The 18,656-nt window shown below is 29.9% G+C and overlaps 4 protein-coding genes across 4 annotated transcripts; 1 reads left to right on the top strand and 3 right to left on the bottom strand.

The window, feature by feature from the left end:
- The first annotated feature begins 1,044 nt into the window (after window positions 1-1,044).
- On the top strand, window positions 1,045-2,002 carry LOC124945699 (elongation of fatty acids protein 3-like). Its single transcript, XM_047486178.1, has one exon. The coding sequence runs from the start codon at window positions 1,076-1,078 to the stop codon at window positions 1,886-1,888; it is 813 nt and encodes a 270-aa protein (XP_047342134.1). The 5' UTR covers window positions 1,045-1,075; the 3' UTR covers window positions 1,889-2,002.
- A 1,613-nt stretch (window positions 2,003-3,615) lies between these two features.
- LOC124944688 lies at window positions 3,616-10,711 on the bottom strand. The gene is made up of 11 exons (XM_047485015.1): window positions 10,447-10,711; window positions 10,023-10,251; window positions 9,800-9,947; window positions 9,510-9,617; window positions 7,587-7,744; window positions 7,122-7,284; window positions 6,241-6,370; window positions 5,187-5,884; window positions 4,589-4,701; window positions 4,239-4,494; window positions 3,616-4,145 (listed from the first exon to the last, which is right to left on the bottom strand). The coding sequence occupies exons 1-11, from the start codon at window positions 10,637-10,639 to the stop codon at window positions 3,852-3,854; spliced, it is 2,490 nt and encodes an 829-aa protein (XP_047340971.1). The 5' UTR covers window positions 10,640-10,711; the 3' UTR covers window positions 3,616-3,851.
- Window positions 10,712-12,385: 1,674 nt separating this feature from the next.
- On the bottom strand, window positions 12,386-14,286 carry LOC124909954 (basic blue protein-like). Its single transcript, XM_047450581.1, has 2 exons — window positions 14,058-14,286; window positions 12,386-12,621 (listed from the first exon to the last, which is right to left on the bottom strand). Exons 1-2 carry the CDS (start codon window positions 14,257-14,259, stop codon window positions 12,422-12,424), a joined length of 402 nt encoding a protein of 133 aa, XP_047306537.1. The 5' UTR covers window positions 14,260-14,286; the 3' UTR covers window positions 12,386-12,421.
- Window positions 14,287-16,075: 1,789 nt separating this feature from the next.
- On the bottom strand, window positions 16,076-17,223 carry LOC124910310 (basic blue protein-like). Its single transcript, XM_047450937.1, has 2 exons — window positions 16,949-17,223; window positions 16,076-16,460 (listed from the first exon to the last, which is right to left on the bottom strand). Exons 1-2 carry the CDS (start codon window positions 17,124-17,126, stop codon window positions 16,261-16,263), a joined length of 378 nt encoding a protein of 125 aa, XP_047306893.1. The 5' UTR covers window positions 17,127-17,223; the 3' UTR covers window positions 16,076-16,260.
- Window positions 17,224-18,656: the final 1,433 nt, after the last annotated feature.

Genomic DNA, 18,656 nt, shown 5'->3' with positions numbered 1-18,656 from the left:
AAAATATATTTTATTTCAATTAATATTTTAATAAATATTTAAAAATATATAATTTTTAAATAACTGTTAAGGTCAAATCCAAATGTTCTCAAATTGGACATTTATCTAATAAAGGACTCAAATTATTTGTGAGTAGGTATCAAGGTATAGATTTTGCTAGTTTCTCAAAAAAAAAATTATTTATTAATTATTATATATATACAGTATATAGTTTCAAAGTCTTCTCCTTCTAAAGGGGTTCTTACTAGTATGTGAATGTTCTAGGTTAATTGATTATAATTTAAATTATTATTTAGATAGTCATAATTTGGACTAACTTTACAATATAATATATTTTTTTTAAGTACATAATTAGATAATTTGGACTAACTTATAGTCATAATTTGGACAATATAATAATTTTTTTTTTGTAAGGACATAATTAGATAATTTGGCCTAATTTAGATAGCTCGGGTCGGGTTAACCGACCAAAATGTCATGTTGGTGCACAAGGCTGATCAAGACTCGACTTTTCGAATCTGGCACTTGCGCCCGGCCCGGTCTTCTATGCAAGGTCGCTTAGGAGAAAGAGAATTGTTAACCGCATTCCCATCTGAACGTCAACCCCCTTTGACTATATCCTCGAATTGTTCGTGTGTCAACCCGGCTACCAAGTTTGATTGTTCGCCGATTTAAGTGGTACGTGAGTTGAGTTTAAAACGTCGGGAATGAACTTCTGAAGTCAATTAAAGAACCTATAGTGGTCATACAACTGTCCCAAGCGAACAATTTAAAGCAGGTCCCAAATGTCAGCATGTGTTTAATTTCAAATTTAAGCGTTTTGACTTAAAGCTTAAGTTGTTGACAGTGACAATGAGTTATAAGACTAATTTTCTTGAATTAAAAATAGATAATTAGGTTTATGTTTGTATTGTCTGATTTGTTTCCTAAAATGTATTGTTCTTATGAAGGAAATATAATAATAATAATAAAAAGATAACCTATATTGAGGACCTGTCCCAATCCAAGTCACAGTTTGATTCATTTTAAATATATATTCTTCATCTTCATCTTCATCTTCCCCAAAGAAAGAGAAATGGAAGGTCTGATTCATCTTCCCCATTACTGGTTCGTCTCAAATCCAACAGTAAAACACTTCCAATGGCGTCAAGGAGAAACCTTCGCTTCCTCCTTCCTCTTCCTCACCCTCACCGTCTTCACATACCTCTCTCTCACTTTCCTCCTCCGCCGTCTCTCCTTCCCTCCCCTCTCCCCCTCCATCCTCCGCCCCATCTCCGCCGTCCACAACCTCATCCTCCTCCTCCTCTCCTCCTCCATGGCAATCGGCATCTCTCTCTCCTCCCTCTCTCAAATGCAAAACCCTAAATGGCTTCTCTGTTTCCCCAAATCTCAAACCCCAACAGGTCCCGTCTTCTTCTGGGCATACATCTTCTACCTCTCAAAAATCCTCGAATTCATCGATACCCTGCTCATAATCCTCGCCGGAAGCGATCGACGCCTCTCTTTCCTTCATGTATATCATCACGCGGTGGTTATCGTGATGTGTTATGTATGGTTGTCGACGGTTCAGTCTCTTATGCCGATAGCATTGGCGACGAATGCGTGTGTTCATGTTATAATGTATGGTTATTACTTTTGTTGTGCGATTGGGCGGCGGCCGAGGTGGAAACGGGCGGTGACTGATTGTCAGATTGTTCAATTTGGGTTGAGTTTTGCGATTTCGATTGTTATGGTTTATTATCATTTGAGTGGCGATGGATGTTCGGGGATATGGGGATGGTGTTTTAATGCTGTTTTTAATGCTTCTCTTCTTGCTCTTTTTATGGATTTTCATTCTAAGAACTATGCTAGGAAGAAGAAGATGATGATTATGGATAAACTGTCTTGATTTTGACAGTATTGTTTCTTTCTCTAATAGACTGTCTGTAGTTTGATTCAGCCTGTTTGTTTCATATAACATTCAACTAATTTACCTGTTATTTTAATTTCAACTTATTTGTAATTTTTATTTGCTCAAATTAAGGCATCAAATTAGTCGAGCAGCTAGGTGGAAGCACTTTGACCTAATATTTAAGTCGAGCTTATACATGAGTTCGAGCTTATATAATACGAATTCGGATCTGCTGTCCCAAAATAACGTCTCATTTGCTGTCTCGTAAGAAAAAGAGTAAAAGAGGAATATTAAAATAAAATGTCATATATATAATTAGGTAAGGTTTACAATTTAGAGTTTAATGTTTGATTTAGAATTTATTTCATATATATAATTTTTTATTTGTCTAATTTATTAAAATTATGTTATTTTTGATAAATAAGACAGTAAGGGATAGCTTCATTTGAGACAATAGATCCTCACCCATATAATACTTCTGTTAAGTTAATCCCTGCTGCCCCATTGACTAAGAAGGGGCGGACGCAGCAGCTACATGGACCCCTTCCTTTCTTTGCCAGCGCTTTCCCAGGCCGAGCCGGAATTCTTTATTAGAAAGAGCAGGCAACGATGCTATCCCAATAGGCCAGCGGGCGGAATGAGGATGATCGTAACCATGTTTACATTTAAATAGTCAGTCTGGTGATCGACAATCTCTTCAATGACTGTAGAAGACTTGTGTGACTGGTCACCTTTTCTCCCGGTGTATGTGAAAAAGAGTGACGGACTCCTTTTTGTTTAGTCATAGGTTGGTCCAAAGAACGAGAATCGGCGCGCTATTTACCCAAACCATAGGGCAGTCTTATCTTCTTCTATTTTTCTAGATAAACTAACCTTTGTTTGCTATCTTGTTAGAATCATTTCGTATCGGTGAAATAGACAGAAGAATAGTCGAGACCAGGAGGCCGGGGAAGTGGTTTATCTCTGGACAGAAAAATGGATTTCCGAATGGAAAATAGGTAGGAGTTTTTCTAGCAATTATAAATTATTATTTTTTAATATTAAAATTTAAAATAAATATTTTTTCTTTTACTTATATTTGAAATTTCATTTTTTTTCAAATTTTTGAACCGAACTTTTATGTAAACATTCGAGCTCGAACTCAATTAAATTAATAAATAATTAATCGAGATTAAGCTGACTTAATACACATTTGTAACTTAGCTTAGGTTCGGATTGACAAATTTGCAACCCTAGCTAAAATGTATTGTTTATTTACTCAAATATATTACATTAGATTTATTTACTAATTATTTCAAAAACATCAATAATAAGGATATATATAAACTAATGTACTCCTTTTCCAAAATTTGAAGCAAAATGCAATTATAATTTTATTTTCTGAGAATTATTTTTATATGTCCCATCAATATTTATATAAAACTTAGTGTTATTAAGATTCTAAGTTTAACTCTAATATAGAGCTGTGTTTTCTTAAGGGGTCCAAAGAGATTGCGGATGCCTAACTCGACTCACTCTAGGATCGGTCGGCCTGTAAAGAGCATTGAACCTCTGTTGGTCTAGAACCGAGGGTAAGAGACGGATGAATTTATATTTGCCTACGAGTAGCTTCCACAGCCTTCTTACTATGTAAATAATGTAGGGTGGAAAATTCGATTAGCACAATTAGTTTGTATAGTGATGGATATTGGTATTGAAAGGATACAACATAGATTTTTATTTTCTTTCAGATATACAAATCGGGTAAAATCTGAACCAAAAGAGTGTTGTACAAACATGCACAAGGTTCCTAAATTTGGGCATTTATCATAAAAATGTAATTATATACATAGAACAGTTCTATTTCAAACTATGAGAGGATTTTTTATCAAGAATTCAGCCTATGTTGTTATCCACGTTTATAAAGTAACAATCTTATTCAACCAACCATCTTAGAACTTCAAGCTTACCTTAGACCAGACTAGATGTTGCTGCCCCAAGACGACTCTGGGTTAATGCTTTCATCAGGTTCTTTCAATTGGTTATTAGCCGCCCTACCTTCGTTTCCTTTGTATGGTAACACAACAACTGGCAGAGCCGGGATTGCATCCCATCGCTCCTTTAAAATAGCCATGAACCGCATCACCATTTGCTGACGAAACTCAAGCTCCCGAGTGAATAGATCAAATACAACAAACGCTAATGTGTACTTGAATGGGACGAACAGTAGGATCGCTGAACCCATCAGCAAGATCGCGGCTGCTTCTGTTGTTATCTGGTTTTAAGAGCAAAAAAATTAAAAACCCTAAAAGGATAGATTGGCATCTTTCTTTAATGAAACACCCACAGAACTATTTTATTTTGATACCTGTGAGTGGCCTGCAAGAATAATCGAGCGAAATTTCAAGAGTGAAACGTTCACATTCTGAAGGAATCTTTCAACCTCGCGAATAGCCTCTTTCACAGCTATGATCTTTTGAATTGTATTGGATGGTGGCTGATCTCGAATAGTAACTTTTCCGAAAAATCTACCAAGCCGGCCTTGTTCCCTCAGCCCTTTTAGTAATAACATGCCAGATGCGAATCCCATCAACATTATAGGGAATATAAATGATAACATGTCTCTGTCATAACATATACCAAATCATGCAATTAGCAATTATTTTATTTTTTTAAAAAGATTGTAACTTGTTTCTGGGAAAAGCGATATACTTTTACCTGAAAATGACTATATATGTGAACGCCAAAAATGTAGCAGTTACATGTGGTTCCTCCCAGCGTCTAAGTTTTTCGACATTATTGACTATAATAGTCAAGGGAAGAACAAGCTCCTGAGGAAGAAAGGATTCCATTAGAAGCAAAATCAGCTAAATCAACACCAGACTTGTTAATTTAAAAGCAAATATATGAGATAATGATGACATATATGTGAGCTTCAGTTCAAGAACATTCCAATGTTTTTGAATGGAGCACAATGAGATCACATTTGAAAACAAAAACTTAGACAAACACAGATTTTTGGATTTTGTTTGCGGTTTCTCATCTGTATCCGGATTCAGATCCAAAAACATAAGGTGTTTGTGTTAAAGAGTTGCTATTTCTAAGTTGCTTAAGGCCTAGGAGCTTGTCTGATGTTGAGTTATTTGGGGTTTCAAAAAAGAAATCTCTAATAAGATATTCTTTTAACTTTTAACCATCAAATCTACATCATTCGAGCTCAACTTCCTATTGGAAAAGTGGTAATTTGGAAACATCCATTCTCTTTTACTGGATGCTTGACCGAAATAATGAAACAATTCAGAAATAGAAAACTGACCTTGAAAAGATCAATATTACTGGATATTCCTTCAAGAGTAGCAGCATCAATTGTAGCCTGCGTTTTTTCAACTTCTCGGCACCTATTTTTCCAAGAAACAGATGACTTCTCTAGCAAATTCATGTCAGCAACAACAAGATTTTTATTCAACACGACTCCTCCAAGTCTTTCGGAAGAATTCTTCCAAAAAGCAACCGAAGCCTTAGATGTCCACGATGGAGACGTCATCCAGTTTCTAAGATAAACGCTCCCGTCTATGTCAAAAACATGATCTTTCCTTTCGGAAACTGCATTGGGATTATTATTATGATAATTGCCTACACCCTTGTTCCCAATAGCTGCTACTCTTGTCACCATTTGACCGCCCCAACAATTAACCGCAAGAGCTTGACACACAACGTGGCCATAGGGTGCACTTTGCAGGTCCGAGAAGAGAACTAGCTTAATGGGATCGTCCAAAAGCTTTCTCATAGATTGAAGAGCCTGAAGTCTTGCAATGCCGTTAATAGCATATGCAGTGGCTCTTTCTTTCCCTTTATGAGCACCATACACGCGATTTATGGATTCGTCAGAATCCTGAGGTTCAAATTCATGAACAAATTTGTGGAGCGCGACAACTTCAGATATGATTGCGTACCACACATCTCGTCTCATTTCTCCTCCCAAATCAACAAATTCAAGTACCCACTTTATTGGACCTATTCAGAAGTAACGTTCATTTAAAAGCTTGCCAATCATTTAGAGCTTTTTTGATCTTTGGATTATTTGAAAAAATCTCGTTTGATGAAACAGTGAGTTATTTGGGGTAAATTACTAAAATGTCATTTTATATTTAAAATTAATTTTGTAAGAGGTAGAGTAAGAATATTTTGATATTTTAGATAATAAATCAAGTGATATGACGGTTGAAAGGAAATGTGATGATAAAAGATTTTTTGAAAAAACTCAAATAACCAAGATCAAATAAGTTCTTAAGGGTAGCATTCATTATTTTGAAAATGTTTATTGTCAGAGAGGGTTTAGGGAGAATGGTACAATGAAGCTTACTCCGCACCAGAAGAAACAGAAACTGCAGAATCAAAAATATCAGATCCTAGTGGTCCAACTCTTGTTTTCTCCACCTTTAAACCATGTTTAAAAAGATCCATCCGTATAGCACTTTGATCACCCACCAAGCCTGCCCACTGTCATAAGATTAATCTGAAATCAACTATCTCATAGAGCAAAATGTATGACAAACCAAAAAAAAAAGTAAGACCTGCAGTTTTAAGAAGGATTTGTACATTAAATTTCTTAAATAAGGTGTTTTGGCACTGAAGATGCAACATGTCCTCCATATTCAGAGAGGATTGTGCCAAGCCTCACATATGAAAAAAAATTCAAACAAGACCATGTTGTGTATAACCTTCTCTTTTTTCTAAGAAAAGCTTCATTAAAAATCCCAAAAAACAAAAGAGACATTAATATCAGATAATCTGGAAGAAAGGAAACCATGTATAACCTATATAAAGACAGTTAAGAGAAAGGATAGAGGATTTAGAGATATGGCCAGTTTGGATCCACTTTAGCATGGAAACTATGCTTATTCTACATTTGATTTCAAATTTGTCACATACGAAACAATTCAAAACAAGGTTATCTCATAATCAACATATATGAAGGCCAATTCAACGTTTGATGGCAACGTTCACATCACGTGCTTAAGACTTACAATAAACATTGTTGTATAATTAATCCAAATTTAACATTTAAGAAAACTAAGTATTATCTGTAGAGTACGCCGCTTAACTACTCTGGCTTTCAAATATACATAATCATATTACTAGGTAACACATTAGCTGTAAAGAAGGCCAAATTAAATTGAAAAATCAATCCATCTTTATATATAGAAAGTAAATAACTTATCCTTCTGCTCATGTGAAGCTGAATAAGTACCTCAAAATAGAGGGCCTTGTCAGTTAAAGTAAGTTTCCCTGGCCATGCCATGTTCTTATCCCACTTAAGAACAGGCTGTTTTCTGCTAGAACCACGGCACAAGACTTTCTCACCGGAGAATTGAGCATCTTCAAATTGGTAAGATTTACGTCCTTCATGCACTCTGTATAAAGAAAGCTCAATTGAATAAATGATCAGCACAATCAGAATCCATTTATTTAAAAATAAAGATATGTCTCAAACAATTCAGTAATGGTGCCTATAAGCTAGATCTTAGAAGAATAAACCAAACAAACACGTTTGATAAATTATTTCAGAATGTGAATGATCTAACTGAAAAGACATTATAAATATTTTTCCTAAATTGTAATTTTCGCCTGATGAAATCAAATGGAAAATTTGGGAATTTCATATTAAATTTCATGGTTGATGACTTTATGAGAATTAAAAGAAATGGACACTCACTTGAGTAGTTCATCAATATATGCAGACCATATACTAAAAGAGATGCCCCGTTCTTCACCAGCCAAAGCATTGAAAAGATTATGCGCTGTGGGCCAATCAGCCACACCAGAGATAGAAGGAGCAATGCGAACAAATGCCTCTTCTCTTACCAGCCTCCTCTTCAAGGTCACAAAAGCACATGATTTAGCATTTATTGTGCCCAACACCAGTTTATGGAAAATGTAAAACTAGCAGATTACTAATACCCCCTTTATTTCATTTCTACCACTTTTACGTATAACATGCTTTTCTTAATTAAAAAAATGAAATCATTTTGGTAATTCGAACTTGAACTAACTACTTATAAACTAAGTGATAAGAAAAGAGCACAACTAAAATGGTTCAAGCATCATACATTTTTTCAGCACGGATTTTAACCAAATAAATAGAAGAAAAAAACATAATTAGTGCCTTTTCCGTATTGACTGATGAAAGACTTTTATCACAGCTAGATATTTCAATATTGGTCATGGTGAATGCAGTTAAACCACCAAACTGTTATCTGTAGTTTCTGTAGAAAACTAATGGTCTTGAACACTTCATCTCAAGTTTTTGATATGATTACTAGTTCATGAAAAATTAAGTACTTTTCAACTCCCATCACTGATCTTTTTCCATAACTTCACTATATCTGAGTAAAGTCTTAGAATTGATATTTGAATAATATCTCGTCATATAATATCTAAATGATTACATTTTATTATGGTATTATTACCTCCTATAAGTAGGTGACATCTATATCGTCATAACCATCGGTGGAGGTTTTCACTACTCCAATCTTTTGCCTCAACTTATTTCATTCATTCATTAACAATTTTTACATATACCAAATAGAGAAACATTCATAATATACAAACAGGACTCCTAATTCTATCTCCACTTATGGAAAAGAAAGAAGTAGCTAGAAACAAGGGTTTGTACGGGATGATAATTGTTTGACCTATGCCTCCTAATTCAGCATGTTTTCAAATGTGGGCTCAGCAAAAGAGAATCTGCATTTTTCAACTGTAGTTTCATGCGTTTGCATCAATAAGGAAAATAGGGGTTTGTACGGGATGGGAATTTTCCGATCTTATTGGCATCTAACTTTGTGTTGTTTTCTCTCTTTTCTCCTCACTTTCCCTTTGTAATCTCTGAGCACTTCTTGCATTCTTTATTAATAAAAAGTTGACCCTTTTCACAAAAATAAAAAATAATGAAATCTACTCAGACAAGGCATGATAGAGGCAAAGTAATTTGAGATAGAGCAACAACTAGAGACAATGTCTTAAGATGCATAAACGAAACCTATACAAAATGAGAAAAGGCCAACAGTGGGAGATGAATCAATGCTAATGTCGCCTAAAATTATTTATGTTATATTGCAAACCCATGTCAATCAAAAAAGTAATTAGCTTGGACTTGAGAGGGAGTGTTGGAATATGAGACTTATATTTGGGCGAAAGGGAAAGGGGCGATGAAAGAAGAAAGCCACTTATAATTATAAGATTGGAATAGTATATGATAAAATTTAAGATAATTGTATCTTACTGAATTTGATTATAATACCTAATACATTTTGATATAAATAATAGATGATGTCTATTATCTAAGTTAACACGTTCTAGATAATAGAAATTTCTCTTTAATTTTCTACAACTATAATACAACTTCGAACTTTTATAAAAGGAGTAAAGGCTACGCTGGCAAAATTATGTTCTCGTCTACACTTAATTTCAAGGTAAACCATTCTACACTTCACGCGATCTTTGCCTCTACTACACTTTTTGATGTTTTTCTTTAAAAGACTTCAAAGTAAAACACAATTATGTCACATAGATGTAGTAGAGAGAATGTATTCTCAAATTCTCAGTTCAAATGATGAAACCAATAGGAAAAAAGTACCTGCAAATTAGCCTTTTCAGACGAGGAAGTTGCATACTCTTTTCCTTCAATATAAGGGTTTTCCCATGCAATCATTGTAATGAAAAGCAGTCTACGAAATGCTTGATCCTGTAAACATCATTGAAGACGAGTTTTTAAAATCTCAAAGCTTTCTCAGAAGAAGCTGAACACATAGACATTCATGTTTACAGAGATTCTAGGTTTGTCAGCAGAATTTACCATGAGATTCTGAAACTAATATTATTGATGTTGGCCATTTAGAATGAAAACGAATAATCTAGTTCACATACCTTGAGACATGGATGAATTTCAGAATTATCTCTTGACAGGAACCTAAAACAACAATACTCCACCAAATAACGAGCATCATTATATACAGACCTAGGAACAAGAGCCTTAAATATATTCTGCATCTTCTTCCCGGTCAAGCCATTCAACCTGTTTCATGGCCGACATCAAAAGCCAACACCAATTACCATTCAGATAAGTAAACACTTTACAAGTGACATTTACCTGCTGAATTGCTCTATAGAAACAATAGCAGACAAAGAAAGATTCCCATTTGGCATTCTCCCATCTACAGTTTGTTCTGATCTGAAGAAATCCTCAAAATCTTGAATATCTAATGTTGCTTCAGGTTTAGGCTTTCTGTCCTGTACAGTTTTTGTCAAAGGAGACGTTACTTCACTTAAGAAGTGTTGGGTCTTTGACACCCATTGATTTACAGTTTCTTGCACAGCATCTGTCATGGAGGAAAATGTTTAGCCCAACAAAGGTAATAATGAAATCCAAATTGTAGAGATGAAGCTAGAATTAGCCCCTTAAACTAAATAAGTATTCAGATAAGGATGATGAATATTTCTTCTGTATCTTACCCTTGACTGAATTAATCAACTTTTCAAATAAAAACAATCAGAAAGTTAGGGAGAGTACTTACTAGTGTCGATATCCTTAAAATTCCATCTGTTGTCTTTCAGAGATTGACCTCTGAACTTAAATCGAAACTTGTTGTCTGGAGGAGAAGGAGCAGAGCTCGTTTTCTCACAGCACTTAATCGATTGATGATTAGATGGGATTAGACGGAAGTTAGGCAAAGATCCCAGATGGGTTACTGCAAATTTGGAAAGCATGTTTAGGTTTGAAGATTATCCAGAATCATTAAAGGTTTTGACTTGACGATGAACAATTGTATGTATGTGAAAAATAATATAAATTTAGAATTCAGATTATTTTGGGTGTGCGTTATTGCTGTAGAAATGAGGCGTGCAATGCGTGTGAGGATGAACACACATGATTTTGGCGGCTTCTATCCATTAAATATCCACCCCAAATATATAATATAAGATGAGTTCATATCAAATTATTATTTTTCATTTTTTTTTTTAAGTTTGTATATCTATCTCAAATACTTTTTTATTGATATATTTTTGCTAAACTTACTTAAATAAATTGATTAGAATATTGAATAAGGACATTCCTTTAATCTATCTTAATAATTAATATTAGCGCAAATCAATAAAATTAAAATTATCGACTTTTTTAATATATATCTTAACTTACGCAAATCAAGAAAATGATTAGAATTTTGAAATTACCTATTTTTTATTAACGTATATTGATTATATCTACACAAATCAAGAAAATGATAAGAATTTTAAAATTATTGAGTTTCTGTTGATATATCTTGATAAAAAGTCTTATATTTCCTTGATTTGCGTGTACATGTAGTCATCGTTAATTTTAATATTCTAATCAATTTCTTGATTTGCGTAGATGTAGTCAAGATATATCAGTAGAAAGTCATATATAAATTCTTATCAATTTTTTATTTGTGTAGATAGTTTTTTAGTGGGCTATCTAGTCTGAGAGAACTTATCGTAATCATTTGATATGTATAATTCATAATTATAATAATGTAGTGGGTCGGGAAGTTATTCATTTTTCTTGAGTTTGATAATATTTATTTTATTATTATTTTTCATATCATTTTTAATATAAATGAACCATTTTAAGAAAAAGTTTTATTACTTGATCTCATTTCTAAGTTTACTAAAGAAATTTAACTTAAAAATTGCAAATTCATTCTATAGTAAAGAAATTTTGTATAAGTATAAACACATCAAATTGGTTATAAAAACATTTGTCATTTTAGTTTAGATCATATTTGGCTATCCAAAATTAGGACTAATATAAGATTATTTTTAACCAAAGTTTACTTTACAAATAAGCATTTGAATTACCTTATTAATTCTAACACGATAGAAAAATGGCATCAATAAAGGTCAAAGTCATTAATGAAGGCCATTATTGATGAAGCTATAGAAAGTTTATTATTTGTAACCATCTTACTGATATTGGTTACAAAAGTTTTTTTTACTAGTCGAATATATATGGTCCAATTATGACTTCTAATTTATTTATTTTTTTAATAGGAATTGAATTCATATTTATTATTATCATTTTTAAATAAAAACATTTATCCTATTTGTAAGAATGAGATTTTGATTTTTTTTTTTCTTTACAAAATTAATTTGTTATTTTTTTCACAGTTTTGCTAAGTGGGTTAAAAAATTAGGATTTGCATCATCATTACAAAATCATTTTAAAATTGAATGTGACTTTTTATTAATTTGTTTAGAGATTTATTTGAATGACTAGCAAAACATAATAAAAATATAGATTTATGTAGATCCAAACATAAAATATTCAAAACACTACTCACCATCATCGATCCATACAAAAAGACAACACATGAAAAACATGCACACAGAAACTTATAAGTAAAGTCATTTAAGTTTGAACCAATAATAACAACAGTTTTAATTAAGGTTTTGAAAGATAATAAACAACTTTTATTGACACATAAAGAACTCCATCAACAGCTTGTTACTTATTCTTGATAAGCTTGAAAATCAAGTGGCGATGACAGTAATTTTCATGGCGGATTGACAATGACGAGGAAAAGAGCAGATGAAGTTATTCGGTCCCTTGACAAGCTTGATCCGATCATTCCCAGAAGTAAAAGTTCTTGAACCAGGAGGTGTATTACAATTCTTGTATCCAACACTGTTCACAATCACCAAATTGTGTAATCTAGGGTTGTAATTGAACACTGTCCAAACACAAACACAAACACAAACAAAGTGCAACCCTTCAAATCTCAATAATTTGTTGAACATAATTTGTTTTTATAAGAAGTGAGACTGTTTTTTTTTAATTATTCACACTTTTCCATATATAATCTTAATTTTTAAAGTGTCCGGATTGCCGGGTCGAGAGCTGTGGTTAATTTGGATACTTGGGTCAGATTGTAGGTTGAACCCGCCCATAAATTTAAAACGGTTAAAAATAAAATAAAAAATGCTAGAGGTATGTTTTGAACTTACAACCTAACAAAACAAATAAAAAACCTATAACCCACTAGGCTATTAAGACTTTATATTTTAAATTCAACACCAAATTTGATGAACGCAGCACGTTTTAACATTAATATAAGTTCAATTTTTTAACTAACTAATATATATATATATATATATATATATATATATATATATATATATATATATATATATATATATATATATATATATATAATGATGCTGAGTAAATGGATACTTGAGTCAGATTGTGAGTTGACTCACCCATAAACTTAAAACGGTTAAAAATAAAATTAAAAATGTTATCCGTAATTTTTTTTCACGGTTTTTTATATTATTACTTGTACAAATGCACGGACTAAATGCTAGTATCATTAGTATTGATGCTGGAAAAAACAAGAATAAATACAAATAAATATAGGATATAATTTGTCTATAATTAAATGTGGTCATAACTTAAAATAACCTAAAAAGTGACGCAAAAATAAAGAAATAAGAAAAAATAAACTCATTATATAGTAACTCAAATTAAAATAAAATTGTTTAAGAGATTAAATATTTCATAATATTATATTTTTACTAAAAATCATGTTTTTCGTATTTTTTTATTTTTTACACTTGAATATCTGATTATTCATATAACAAGCTCTTTAATGATTCTGATTAACTAAATAATATAGAATAAATTTAAATAAAATATTTGAAAGGTATTAATATATAATTAAAAAATTGAAACTAGTGTCAATACCTAATATATTAAACAAATTAAGCGTCAAAATAATATGATTGCGAAACAAAAAAAAGAACCAACAATCTTGTTTAATAGATAAAATTTATTTGTTTAAAAGATCAAAATGTCACGGGTTTAATTTTATTTGGAAGCATTTTGAGTTTAAACGGTGTCGTGACTATGGGGTGTCATTCTAGTTCTTTTTCATTCAAAAAATAAAAAATAGATAAAATTTATTTAATTTGCACTTAAAGTTGAAGTTTATCACTTTGAGTAAAACAATAAATTGTGAGTGATATCTTAGCCAAAGTTTGGCAAAATTATAGTTGATGTTCATTAAAATGAAGATGAGTCAATGAAGATCACTCTTAATGACCTTTATTTTGGCATAAACATCATCCATAAATTTGTCTTTAACTTAATCCACAAACTAATAATTACCAATAAAACAAGCAACTTTCTTACCAAGAATGTCTCCAACCCGAAATCGCTTCCCACGGGACCAGCTCTCGACATTAAAGGTCCAACCTTTGGCATCACCAACTTTGTAAGTGGCTGCTTGAACCACCTCCGAGCTCATGATCATGAACAACATCAAACACAACAACACAACAATGGCACTGCCTCTTCCCTCACCAGACATTTCTATATCTCCTTCTTCTTTCTAATATCCTTTCTTATGAAAATGAAAGACACAAGTTTTACTAGACAAGATCCAAAGCTCATTTATAGTTGAAACTTTGAAGAAGATGTTTAGTAATGGATGGTGGGATCAGCTATGTCAAACTACGTGACATAGACCTTCTTGGGGATGAGATTATTTAAATAAACTAGTGGATTTAATTTTAAGTAGTTGAGAGTTTTTTTGGTAAATTTTAATTAATGAATGAAAAATACAATTTGATGAAAAAGTGATTAAAAAAATGTTTGATTATAATTGAGTTTTAATAAAAAGAACAACCCACAAAGTCAACTATATTATATATATATTGATTATTTGGGTTGTTAGTGAATTTTATTAAAAATCTTATTTGATGAAACAAAGTTTGGTTATTTAAGTTTTAATTAATTAAATTTATTATAATGTTTTTTTATTTAAAACTTAAAGATTATTAAATAAAGTAAAAATATTTTAGTCAATAAATTAAATAATTTAATAAATATATATTGTAACATTTTAATTGAATATTTAAATATAAAAATAAAATAATAAATCATTTGAGATTAATATTAAATAATTAAAAACTAATAAGGATGTAAAATAAATATATATAGTTTGTATTTTATCTTATATCACTTAAATAATTATTAAAATAAACTAAAATAAGAATTTAGTATCATAAAGAGAAAAATAGAGATTAATGAATTAATGAGTTTACTATATATATATATATATATATATAATTATAATTTCATATTTTTATTTATAATTAAAATTATATATATTATAGATAAAATAGTATATATAAATTATAGAGTAAGTTATTTATTATTATAATTTATTAAAAAATTTAAATAATGTAGTGATTAATATTAATTATTATTATAAATATGAAAATAAATAATCGGTGCTATCAAACATTATTAGGGATAGATAGTTGAATCAACTTTAAATTATTTAAAAAACAATTGACTAGGGATGATTTTGAGTTTTTTTTCCCTTAAATTATTCGTTTTTTATGGTCCACTAGGGTAACATATTTGTATTATTTTATTATTTTCATATTTTGTAATCTTTCTTTTCATGTAATGTTTGGTGGTTGGGCATAAAGAATTTTTATAATTTTTAATTTTAAATGAACATTTATAAAAAATAATATTTTTATACCCTTATTTAATCTGGAGTTTACTAAAGAAAGTTAACTTGAAAAATTACTAATTCATTTTATATTAAAGAAATTTTGTATGAAAACATCTAATTGATATATATATATAGTAATTAAGGTAAAAAAAAAACATTTTGTTATTTTAGTTTAAGATCATATTTGGTTTTATCCAAAATTAGGACTAATATATAAGACTTTTTTTTTAACCAAAGTTTACCTTCTGAAGAAGCATTTGAATTACCTTATTAATTCTGAATATGGTACAACTATGACTTCATATTTTTTAATAGGAATTGAATTCTTCATTACAAAAAGAGTTCTATACTTATTTGAAGCTGTTTAATGGACTAACTTTATATTATTATCACTTTTAAATAAAAAATATTTATCCCATTTGTAAGAATGTGATTTTGAACTTTTTTCTTTACAAAATTAATTTGGTGTTTTTTCACAGTTTTGCTAAGTGGGTTATAAAAATAGGATTTGCATCATCATTACAAAAATCATTTTAAAATTGAATACTCTTTCCTTTTTTTTTCCCATTTATTCACTTGTTTAGAGATTTAATTGAATGACTAGCAAATTAAACATAATAAAAATATAGATTTATATATATAGATCCCAAACCAGATAGAAAGATTCAAAACAACAACTGATCAATTCATGACAAACACACAAAACTAATTAAAGTCATTAAAGACTGATCTTTCAAAGTTTGAAGAGATAATAACAACTTTTATTGAGACACAAAAAAAAAAAAAAAACTGAAACTCCATTAACTTGTTACTTAATTATTCTTCTTGATATAAGCTTGAAAATCAAGTAGCAGTGACAGTAATTTTCATGCCGGATGTGCAATGACCAGGAAAAGTGCAGATGAAGTTATTTGTTCCTTTGACAAGCTTGATTTGATCATTCCCAGAAGTAAAAGTTTTTGAACCAGAAGGTGCATTACAATTCTTGTATCCACCATTGTTCACAATCACCACATTGTGATAGCTAGGGTTGTAACTGAACACTGTTCAAACACAAACACAAACAAATTAAGTGCAACCCTTCAAATTTCAATAATCAATCTATTGAACACATTTTGTTTTCTTTTGTTTTTATAAGAAGTTTAGACTATTTTTGATTGATTCATGCTATCTATAGCAAATATCACTCTGAAAAAACAAGAACAAATACAAAATTAGAATTGATGAACCCCAACAAAAACTACAAATAATCTTGTTTAAGATATCAAGGTGTATTTAATTTTCACTCAAAATCTTAAAGTTAAAGTTTATCCTTTCAAGGATCCAAGGATATTGATGTTGACTTACTACAATAAAAAAAATAAAAAAATTGTGAGTATGATAGCCAAGTTTAACAAAAACTAGTATCACAGTCAATCAAGATCACTCTCAATGACCCTTTTTTGACATAAACTCTTAGCAACATATGATCCATAACTTTTACACTCTAAACCCACAAACTAATTACCAATAAAACAAACAACTTTCTTACCAAGAGTGTCTCCAGCCCTAAATCTCTTCCCACTGGGCCAACTCTCAACATTAAAGGTCCAGCCTTTGGCATCACCAACTTTGTAAGTGGCTGCCTGAGCCACCTCTGAGCTCATGATCATGAACACCATCAAACACAACAACACAACAATTGCACTGCCTCTTCCCTCACCAGACATTTCTATCTCTCCTTTTTTTTTTTTTTTTTATCTAACCTTTCTTTGAAGTTTGTATAGGTAAAAAGTCTTTAAAGTGATGAAAAGAAAGACACAAGTTTTACTGGGCAAGAGCCAGAGTTTATTTATAGTTGAAACTTGGAAGGAAGGAGATATTTTATTTTTCATGCTTAAGGGTAGTGGGTGGTGGTAAATTAGTAATGGTGGGTGGGAACCACTAAGTCAAACTATCTGACTTAAATGTTTACTGGGTTATTTAAATAAATATTAATTTATTTGAAAAAAAGGTTGAGGATGTGCTATTTTAAGTAGTTGATAAGAAAAAAAAGTTAAAAATATTAATATTTAATAATATTAAAGTATTTTTTTAGATAAAGAATATTAATATTTAATAATATTAAAGTATTTTTTTAGATAAAGAATATTTTTATTAATGAGATATAGAAAAAAAAGGTATTTTGACAGCCCTGATGACACGGGGGTTGTTAGTGATTTTTTATTTAAAATTTTATTTGATGAAATATATATATTTTTAAATATTTAGTTAATTAAATTATTATAATTTTATTAAATAAAATAAAAAATTTAAATATTTTGATTAATAAATTAAATAATTTAATAAATATATATCTTAACATTCTAATTAAAATTTTAAATAATACAAGTAATAGAAAATATATAAATAAATTATTTGAGATTAATATTAAATAATTAAAAAATAATAAGGATGTAATATATATATATATAATTTTTATTTTATCTTATATCTCTTTAATAATTATTATAATAAACTAAAATAAAACTATAAAATAATAATTTAGCATCATAAAGAAACAAAATAGAGATTAATGAGTAATTTAAATTATATTATAGATAAAATAGTTGAGAGTAAGTTATTTATTATTATAATTTATTAAAATTATTTAAATAATGTTGTGATTAATATTAATTATTATTATAAATAGGAAAATATATAACTGTTTAATTTATCAAACAGACAGTTGAATAAACTTTAAATGATTTTAAAAAAATTGATTAGGTTGAATTTGTGATTTTTTTTGTAGAGATATTGGAAAGATATAATATATAATAATAATAATTTTTTAAAAAGTAAATAAAAAAATATTTTAATAATTTATTTAATAAATAAATAATATGATTGATGAAGTAAATAAAATATTTTAATAAAAATAAATAAACCGAACAAAATTTCAAGGCTGACGAGAGCAAACAAGCTGAATGATAGTAGCACTAAGAGCTTGTTTGACATGTATTATTTTATGATTTTATTTAATTTTATAATTTTTTTTATCATATTATTATCATTTTAAATATCAAATCACTCATCTTATCAATTAAAATATTAAAATACCCTTACTTCTTTTTTTATTTAATTTAAATATAAAAAATATTATAATAATTCAACAAATTAAAAATCTAAATAAACCTTTCTTCTGACTTAACAAATTTCAATAATAATAATAATAAAAAACAGTTTTATTTTCTAAATTTTTATCAAAGTTTTTTTAGAAA

The sequence above is a fragment of the Impatiens glandulifera genome, chromosome 7 (assembly GCF_907164915.1).
Source record: "Impatiens glandulifera chromosome 7, dImpGla2.1, whole genome shotgun sequence".
NCBI classification, from domain to species: Eukaryota; Viridiplantae; Streptophyta; class Magnoliopsida; order Ericales; family Balsaminaceae; genus Impatiens; species Impatiens glandulifera.
The sequence above is the reverse complement of the archived record's forward strand: the minus strand, read 5'-3'. Positions and strand labels throughout refer to the sequence as shown.

What these genes read in the sequence shown, in the direction of transcription:
- LOC124945699 (XM_047486178.1), top strand. Translation starts at nt 1,076, where the DNA reads ATGGAAGGTCTGATTCATCTTCCCCATTACTGGTTCGTCTCAAATCCA.
- LOC124944688 (XM_047485015.1), bottom strand. Translation starts at nt 10,639, where the DNA reads ATGCTTTCCAAATTTGCAGTAACCCATCTGGGATCTTTGCCTAACTTC. An exon ending in TATATTGATGAACTACTCAA is followed by an intron (nt 7,285 to 7,586) that starts GTGAGTGTCCAT and finishes TTCTTTATACAG; the next exon opens with AGTGCATGAAGGACGTAAAT. An exon ending in ACAAGGCCCTCTATTTTGAG is followed by an intron (nt 6,371 to 7,121) that starts GTACTTATTCAG and finishes ATCTTATGACAG; the next exon opens with TGGGCAGGCTTGGTGGGTGA.
- LOC124909954 (XM_047450581.1), bottom strand. Translation starts at nt 14,259, where the DNA reads ATGTCTGGTGAGGGAAGAGGCAGTGCCATTGTTGTGTTGTTGTGTTTG. An exon ending in GAAAGTTGCTTGTTTTATTG is followed by an intron (nt 12,622 to 14,057) that starts GTAATTATTAGT and finishes GTGTTTGGACAG; the next exon opens with TGTTCAATTACAACCCTAGA.
- LOC124910310 (XM_047450937.1), bottom strand. Translation starts at nt 17,126, where the DNA reads ATGTCTGGTGAGGGAAGAGGCAGTGCAATTGTTGTGTTGTTGTGTTTG. An exon ending in TAGGGCTGGAGACACTCTTG is followed by an intron (nt 16,461 to 16,948) that starts GTAAGAAAGTTG and finishes GTGTTTGAACAG; the next exon opens with TGTTCAGTTACAACCCTAGC.